The 10,025-nt window shown below is 32.1% G+C and overlaps 1 protein-coding gene across 1 annotated transcript in view; it reads left to right on the top strand.

Annotated features, from left to right (window-relative positions):
* Smp_147700 (putative kunitz-type protease inhibitor) overlaps window positions 1-9,771 on the top strand; it is a gene marked incomplete at both ends in the record, with an annotated part of 15,909 nt that extends 6,138 nt beyond the window's left edge. Inside the window, one exon of the mRNA XM_018795471.1 lies at window positions 9,642-9,771. Within this exon, the coding sequence (XP_018649781.1) occupies window positions 9,642-9,771 (130 nt within the window). The remainder of the gene's footprint in view (window positions 1-9,641) is intronic.
* Window positions 9,772-10,025: the final 254 nt, after the last annotated feature.

Here is a 10,025-nt window from a genome sequence, read left to right as displayed (position 1 = left end):
AGCAGTGCATAAGTTTTCCATTCGACCTTCCTTCCGACCCAGTCGCTTTGATAGCTGATTATTATTTAAAATTACAAGACACTAATTTTAAAAAATCGTCAAAAAAAACACAACTAAAACACACCACAAAGAGGAATTAGGGTCAAGGAAGGATAAAAAATTGGACGTATCGTTTTTGCATGCGGAGTTCAGGCTTGAGTTAGTGGATTACTAATGCCTTACTTATTATTACGCTTAAACAATATTTCATGATTATTATTCAGTTTTTATCATAATGATCCTTGTGTTTTTCGTTTTTCTTCATATCTATCAAGTGAACAATTAATTCTCATAATTTCAACCCGTAAGTTATTTCCCCCTCTATATTCTTCTCTAACCCAGTGATTACTACGTAACCTCATTTTATAATTGGAGTATCGAATCACTTTATGATGTTATCTTTTCTGTCTGTCTATCTATCTATATAGATATATAACTACAAATACGAATATACAGCTTCAGCAAATAATTTCGTCGAAAAGAGACTTTTCTTCGCTGAATTCTCTATATTTTTTCAATCCAATGACACAAAAATGTCAATCAGCTACTTACCATAAGAATAGTTTGAGATTTCACCTAACACATCTTTGAAGAAATTTTCTTGCTAAACGTAGATTTTCAAAAATATTTCCTTCTTAAAACACTAAATGTTTGAAAATTCTTGGGAATCGCCGATTGAATTAATTTCGTAAATGTTTAGATTAATAAAAGATTTTTTCTTCGTTCACTCATTAATGTAACCAAAATGGTATTTGTTTTTATTCACCTATTGTCATGTTATTAGATTAAGGATGCGCAAAATACTAAACATAACATATTTATTTCCGACTGAGATAATGAATGGATCAATGTTAGACCACTATTGAAAACGTCGAAGCACTGGACTGCCATTTCGTCCTAGAATGGGACTCCTCAGGTTAAGAATTCGTGCGCGGGATGGAAGGTCTGGGGTTAGAGTTCCGTGTTCAGGATTGTGGATGAGCACTACTGAGAAGTCAAATACTAGGACTAAACGGCTGTACAGTTCTTCTAGGTTTTTTAATGGTAGTCTTTCATGATTCCATTCTTGATCTCAATCTTAACTCAACAACCTCTACAGCCCTATATTGATATTTATTTTTCTCGACTTTTTTTAAAAAAAAAGTTGTCAAGTTTTAATCCATGATATAGGCAAAAAGAAACAAAAATTACTTTGTTGGACTGATAATATTTTCAATTGAGAAGTAAAGCATTGCTGAAAATTCTCAATGAATAAAGAAAGTACTTTCTTTTCTGAAGAATTTTGAAATCGATTACCTATTGAAAAGAAAATTTGATTATTATGTTTAATATAACCTCTGTCGAATATTTCCTACAATTCACATAAGAAAAAAGATAAACTGCTGAATCTCTTGTTAAAGTAACCATATTGCTATTAGGTCAATAGACTTCATTCAGTACTAACAACTAGACGAGGGTGTTGTTGATTAATATCAATCCTTCAGCCAGCTTAAATATCTTACAAGATTAAACATGTTAGTCATTCTTGAGGCCCAAAAATCCATTAAAATCAATTATTACTGAATTTGAATCTTAATGTGAATATAGATTTATCTAATTTTTCAGGTCTAATATAAGATTGTATATTCTATTTTCTGATATCATATGTCAATTTAATTTTACAATTTTAGATTTTCTTGAATTACCATGGGATGATAAGTTATTGGAACATGAAAAATTTGTTTATAATACATCTAAATTAAACAAGTAAGCTAATGTTTTATTAGATATTTATGTATTATATGAGGTAAATAGAAAGATAAATACTACATATTCAAGTATATGTTAGTGTTATAACTTGTGGCGGAGTGGATGTCCGATTATTGTTCAACGTGACGATCCCACTAATCGGAGAGCAGCGATTTATTGATCGGACCAAATGATACACAAAAATCATACGAACAGTTTAGAGTACTTATCGGTCCTGCTATCTGCCTAGCCCAGTCAGTTAAGTCTAGAACAGCCTTTGTGGTATGAATCATTATATTTCAAACATACTGAGTTTATATGCTAAACAGACTGACTACATAGTACCAATAAAATAGAAAATAAAATTTGTACAAGATCTAGCCAAATGTGGCTGTGATGTGGCAGTAATTAACAGACTAGGGATAACTCAAGAATGGTAAATCGTATAATAATAGTCTATAGGTCAAAATAAAGCTTGTAATAAGAGGGACATGAACATGAATAATTTAGTCAGTTAACAATTATACAATAAAAATATATACATAGTATTGGTTCATAAATAGATCCCAAAGTTACCATTCACTATACTTATCAGAGCATAACAGTTAGATTCATTATCAACTTTATAGTTTACTAATTGTTTACAAATACAAATACAATATGTATATTGATAACAAACTGATTGATAACATACTATCTACTTGGTTTTACTTATTTTTAAGCTAAAACAAGTATTTCGATGTGTTTAATATGTAGCTTACTGAAATTTAAAATGCAAATACTATTATTCTTCTTCATTATTAAACTACTTCGTTATTAGGGGTAAGACAATACTGAACATCTTCGGCGAAGATTAAATACATCTATTGAAGTACGAAAAGCCGTCGAATTTCGACAATGAATTTTGTATATTCCTATGAGTAAATAGTAATGTATTTTAAATAGTTGAAATCGTGAGTCAATTGAAGCCAGACAACCATGGAAACCTGTGAGCACTAGACGGCCGTTTCGTCCTCCAGGTTTTCCATGGTGGTCTGGCTTCGATTGACTCATTACTTCAGCTATATAAAAAATTACTAAAATCTCCACAAAACCCCCTTCTGAAGATAGTAATGTAGTTTATAAAAAATAACATCATAGACTGAAGAATAATGAAATCTGAAAAACTATATAAGATTTGAAGCGAAAGACACTAGCTATGTCCTATACTATTGGTAACGCTTTTTTTAGGTACAAAGGCCTTTGTTTTGAAGATTATGATTATTTTAAAACTCAGATCTTATAATCATGCTTAAAAAGTGTGGTTAAGAGTCTCACATATTAAATATGCGTTCAAAAGATTACAGAGATATTTCAGGGATGATTATCAGCAAGTGGAAAATAAGGCACATCGGGCGTTTCATTCTATCAGACGATAAGTGAATGTTAACAATATTTGATTTCAGAGTTCTTCCTTTAAGTTTAACATTCAAATATATAAAATGTGTTTACAGAATTGATGCTGAATTTGCCTTAAAACTCACAATTTCGAGAACTCATATGTCAACTACGATTCCAGAAACATTGTCCTGAATGAATCTTTTTCTCTAAACATTTGAATAAATACCAGGTTTTATAAATCATTTATTAAAGATACGTATTGAGCATGCTGATAGAAGCCTGTTCCCTTCTTAAACAGTGATGTATGCTGGCTAGCAGTGAAATCCAGGACGTGCGTTTCATCCCATTTGAGACTCGTCAGCTGGATATATCTATATCCCAGAATTGATGTTCACTTCGGGACTCAAACCCAGTATCCTTCGCTTTAAATTCTACCACGTTATCCGCTTAGCTACTGAGTTCAGATAGTCACTTGCGTGGGCAGTGGGGTGAATTTCAATTTTAACATGAATCAATGACAGTCATTAACATCAATGGAACGATCCAAATAATCTATATAACTCCATACTCATTTTGTTTTTAAACCATCATTAAAACGTTGGCAGCCAACAAAATAGAAGTTACATTACAAACAGAATATTCATGAAAATATGTTGAATAGACATCTACAATCAAGTCTAACAATCGATATCAAATTTTTATAATCAAACTTCCAAACATATTTTCCCAAAAAGTCAGATAAATATGGGGACATAAAGGGTAATGGAAACATGATATCTGAAAAATGTCAATATTAGTAAAGAATAAATTCTACAAAACACTGTAATTACGTGGTTCATTTTTGTAGTGGTTGTTTTAATCTTCCCAATGATAATTAGGACTGCTATTATACGGTATCTTATTGGCACATATACATCTTGTTCAGATTGCTTCAATATTTCCTTAAATCACAAGATTATAAAGCAGAGATGAGGGGTGGTTAGTAGTGGGATCCAGAACGCGCGTTTCGTCCTATTCAGGGCTCGTCAGCTGGATTTACCTGTATCCTAGATTTGATGCTCACTCCGAGACATCCGGTTGATGAGTCCCAAACAGAACGAAACTTATGTCCTCCACCACACTTTTAGCCACCATCCATATTTCCTTATCATTCAGTTATATGAGTTTCATATATATCTGAAAGAATGAAACAGTTCATCTTGATTTACTATCTATTTTCCTTAGATATGAAGCAAGTTCAATTCAAATAGTCAAATCAATTCATAATAATTCATTAGATGCATGGTCACGAAATCATTCACCCATTTTAATAAAACTTTTCAAATCCATGACTACAAATAGTTCCGTTTTAAAATTATTAAATTATGTAAGTGATGATATCCCACCAAATTATAATAATCTATGCAATCATTAAGGGATTGATAAAAATATCATAGTAGATAGAGTGATATGGATTACAGAAATGCTGTTTGTTTGTTTTTGTACAAACTTGGATTGATTTTTTTTATTTGGCTTTCTCTTCTAATCTGATTTTACATTTACACATTGTAATGACGATTATTTTCAACATTTTTTAAAATTTCGAATCCTTAATAGTAACAATTTTTCATTGTATCTGTTCCCTTTATTTATTTTATGCCGTTTTTTTGTTTTTTTTTGTATGTAAAATGAAACAGTCACCATAGCAACAATATTTTCCTTTGAAAAATCGATCGATAATGTTTAGTAAATATAAACCCGATTTCAGTATTCAAATGAATGAAATAGTCAAGTAAACAGTTGTGATTATTCGAAAAAGAAAAAAAACCGAATGATATTCATCAATTGTTCTATGAATCAATAAACAATTAACTATACATACTTGAAATCATGAGTCAATTGAAGCTAGATCACCATGAAAAACCTGGAAGTACTAGACAGGCGTTTCGTCCTATCGTGGAACTCCTCTGCAGTGGGCATCCACGATCCCGCGTCTCGAGATTCGAACCCAGAACCTACCAGTCTTGCGCCAGAGCACTTAACCTCTAGATCACTGAGTCGGCATCCAACGGTGTTAATGTCTAACTTCAACTATACAATCAAAAATAATAATTAACTAAAGAGTTCTGAATGAACCTCTCAAATATGTTATCGATAATTAAGAATTATTAAGTATAAGGTATAAAGTGTAAATGGATTTTTGGAGTAGTGATAATTAGCTTCATACTACTTCAATTCATTTGTTTTGTATTGTTTGAAATTGTTCATAAATAATTGAAGTTTGAAAATTGGTCTTTATTCCAAAGATCCCGAAGAAAAAAAGGTTGAATGATACATGGTTAGTTGAGATAAATTCAGTTGTGTTATTCTTCTGAGTGTAGTGCTTCGATATGAACTTCAATAAGCTTTAAACTGAATATGTGATCACGAATAAATGATATGATAATATATTCTAAAATTAATAAGTAAAGTATACATACCAGTTTACAGGCATGATTAGCTTGATATAAACGGTAATAATAAATGTAGAGGACATACAGAATATCGGATTGTTCAACTTGTTCTAGTTCAAAAGTTGTTTAGACACTACATTTTCCACATGTTTTATAGCGGTGGGAACGTTAGAGGGGAAAAATCACCTCATTTTATGCGGACCTCCTAGTAATGTGTGAATGATGTATTTAAGATCGTTTCCTATGCCACAACGAATGAATTATAATCATCTACAACTAGAGGAAATAAAACAGAAACAGAGAGCGCTTAACAACAAAGAAATAATTACTAAAATATGTCATTCAAGTCTACCACAATACATGTGTCAGATGACTCAATGATATACTGTTCACGATAGATATTATTCAAAATCAGTTAAGGTTACCATAGACAGTGTCAGGATAAAATATTAGCAGGTAAGGAAGTTTAGTTGGTGGTTTTACATAGTGAATTCAGTAATTAGAACGGCTAAGGATTTAAAGTTCCGAGAACCTCAGTTGTAGAATAGGATATACCTTCAGATGTAAGAACATTTCAAGCGATTTCAGAGGAGGAAGTAAGCATCAATGTGGTAAACGAAGAATGGGAGTGGTTTTATTTCATCGATAGATTGTGGTAAGTTATTCCAGAGTTTGGAAAATTTGCTGATAAAGTAGTTCTCAAGGAGAGAACATTTAAGACGAGACTGTTTCACTAATGACAAAGGGTTTTAGATGATGTACGTATGAGTTTCTGCATATTTAGTCGTATCATTGGATGTGATAGATAGTTTATTAAGTAATTTGAAGAAGGAGAAGATTAGATTTATTTTGATTTTCCTCTTTCATGAAGTGTGGAACTCAATTCTAATATAACTGAACTTATCACTTAAGCCAGAGTCAATCGCTAGAATGATCAATATAAATCATCTGTGAACGGATTTCAGCCTTCATTTATCCTTTATGCCAACACCACTAACAATGTGTCAGCATGATTCCAAGAGTGGTCGGAGATATACTTTGTACATAAAAATATGTGACTATTTGTTGCAGAGGTTACAAATTATGCAACCCACAAGACATTGAGACTAGCAGGCCTGTTTTGATAGCTGTTTTGAGAAGGATGAATCGTAGGAATACCTGAGTTCTAGTCCACTCATACACCGATAGGATTTATTTATTAACGGTAATTAGGGCAACTGATACACGAAGCTCAAGGAGTTGTCTCGGAAGCAATTCACTACGAAGTCAAATTGAGAGGTCGTAAAAGACTGAGTTTTAAGGAAGCTATGTTGGAAATCAGTGATAAATTTTTCAGTACGTAAATAGTTCATTATCAACAAATTTGACATTGAGACTAGGAGGTCTGTTTTGATAGCTGTTTTGAGAAGGACAAATCGTAGGAATACCAGTGTCCTAAGTCCACTACTGTATGTAACTTGGATAATACCTTACTATTTATGATAATATGTAGGTTGGGTAAAGTATAACCGAAACACATCCATCCTTATTTTAACGTGTTAATCTCGAAAAACCATTTTGAGCACCATTTGGCTAAAATAATAAGAAAATTAAACTGTCATACAGACTGTATATATTATCGTGCCTTGTTGGGGTACGAACCAGTGTTAACAGCAGCATATATTAATTGTTGCTAAGATTTTGTCATAGCACGATGGAGCATTATAGGTGTTCCAGTTTACTTGAAGGCAACTGAAATATCCTGTAATAACCGTCATATTGGAATTTGGAGCAGATGCATGATATTATCCAGCAACTAGAAATACAATTTCAAATTATGATCTTTAGTAAATATTATATCAAATAAACGCAAAAGAAGTAATATTATAGAGGTTAAACAATATTTGTGTGTGTTTGAATAAAGACTTGGATCAGTTTTTGACCATTAAGAAAGAAGTCATAAAACCTTGAAATAATCCAGGGTAGCAAGACGACGTTAATCAATAATCAGAAGGGGTTTTGTGGAGATTTCAGTATCAGATGCCGGCTAAGTATGTCGGTTAAGTACTCTGGCGCAAAACTGGTAAGTCATGAGTTCGAGGCGAGATCGTGGATGCGTACTGCTGAGGAGTCTCACAATGGAACGAGACGGCCGTCCAGTGTTTCCAGGTTTCCCTTGGTGATCTAGCTTCAATTGACTCATGATTTCAACTATGTTAATTAATAAATTTTTCACTTAACAAGACTCATAAACATAGGAACCTCTGGAGATTATTTTACTATGCCTAGACTAGAGACAAACGTATTTGTTTAAAAACAAGGTGATTACTCCAGGAACACAATTGAACATGTGTATAAATAGATCTCATTGCATCCAATAACCACTGTTTATTTCGATATCTCTTGGTCGATAAGTATAAATTTGAGGTTTCAATCAAGTGAATGGTCACTTTACGGTTTGTAAGAATAAAATCAGTTCCTATACAAATGGTCATTGTATGAAACAATTCACTATGAATACAGTTACATTAGAAATAAACTGATTAATATGAGAATAATGCCTACATTATTTCGTACCTTCTCCAAAACAGCACACTTTTAACAAATTTCTATGCTACTATTTAAAAGAGTAAGTGTTGAAACTTCGAGAAAAGATTGTTATATTAGTTCAACTATGTAGTTGTTAAACGTAGGAAAAACACTCATTTTAGTAGTATAAAAGGGCTTTTGGAGATCGCTGTATTTACACAAGACGACAATGGATGTTGATCCAATAACTTTATATCTTGACAAGTTCTTAACATCTTTATCATTGAGCCATCTTCCAATGATTTGAGTGTCTGACTTCAATCAGTTTGCTTTATCCCCTAAGTATCTTCAATGGCAGGCTGACTAAAATTAGTCCATGATGTAAGCCGTGAGAAATCCAATGATTAGTAATTAGTGATGACCGATTTCATCACTATCGGACTCGTTCAATTTAACCGTGTTTAGTTTGCAAATCTATCAAGATGTCAGTCCCACGTAAGTTGACGTCAACACACTATCTAACCTCGTTTTTCATATTTAGTTAGAATACTTAGATTACGTCGTTGCTACATACTAGATTTCTTCATTACATGGAAAACGAATGAAGTAATAGTTCCTCTAACTAATGACACTTCTTTTAGACAATCCTAAGAGATATTTTGGTAATGCTTATTGTGATTATGTTTATGATGCAAACGTCAGAGAGTAATTTGGTAACAATTCTGTTCTACTCATGAAAACAAAATAGTCACTAGCCAAAGTGGATTATCTTTAGTATTGATTAGGGATACTGTATTTTAAAAGTGATTCTTCATCACACCAGTAACTAATAAAACGTTCTGATGTGGTTCTAACAGATAATTTGTTTAAATTGTTATATATTTAAGTAGGCAAAGATGATCTCTGAATTCAACTTGTACAAAGATGGATATTTTGGTGATAAAGTTCCATATAGGTTACACTGCTCAGAAAAAACGGTAAGAGTATCAAGTAACTTTGAATTCCATTGCAAATGACTATATTGTTATAAATGGCGCATTCTTAAATATGGTTAGTTAATGATCATACTAGAATAGAGAATTTCAAAATCTTCAATCTCTGAGAACTTGGTGAGTATATACATCGGTTCGTGAAGTGAATTAATAAAATTGAATGGAACGATTCGAAAACGCTTATTCGAACAATGGTACACGAATGATGAATAGTTTCAGACGAACCTATTTTGCCTATGAGATTGAGAATTAAATAATTTTTGTTCAAAAAATAAAGGACATATTTCAGTACAGATGGGGTTTCCATATGCTTGTGGTAAAGTCACATTTGAAGTTTAAAACTTAACAAAAATTTATTATTCCTATTGAATACAACATTTGAAAAGAATGTTCGTAATGCTTTTAAACGTATTTGAATGGTTCTATTTCTTCTGTGAAGTTGACTTTGTTATAGTAATGATTCTTGTAGTTGTTTCATTAGCACTCTTCCATGAAGGAGTTGTTTTTGGTTGGTTAGTTACAGATTGCACTGTTGATCTTTTCAAACACATTCTTTCACAGGCTTCTTTAGTTTTAAATCTGTTCTCGTTTCCACCACATCCTTTGTAAGTGAACGGTATACATTTGTTTTCAAGCGGATTGTAGTAGAATCGTGGTTTGTTTTGAAGACAATATCCTTTTTTCAGTGGTAAGGCACATATTTCATCTGGAGTTTCTGAAGTTAAAAGCAATAAATGAGGATTCTTGAGAATATTTGATGGTTTGTGCAAAATATTAATTTTTAATTATTCAGTAGTATGTGAGTTCTATGAAATGCTGCAAAATTATTGGTTTCGTACAAGCACGACAACTAATATAGTCATACCATAAGACATTAATTTAGGTCAAAACAGGTTGTGAGATTAAATTCATTTAGTATTGTTTGTTTGAATCTTCCCATTGATGT

The sequence above is a fragment of the Schistosoma mansoni genome, chromosome 2 (genome assembly GCF_000237925.1).
Source record: "Schistosoma mansoni strain Puerto Rico chromosome 2, complete genome".
NCBI classification, from domain to species: domain Eukaryota; kingdom Metazoa; phylum Platyhelminthes; class Trematoda; order Strigeidida; family Schistosomatidae; genus Schistosoma; species Schistosoma mansoni.
This window is presented reverse-complemented; position numbering and strand designations above follow the sequence as displayed.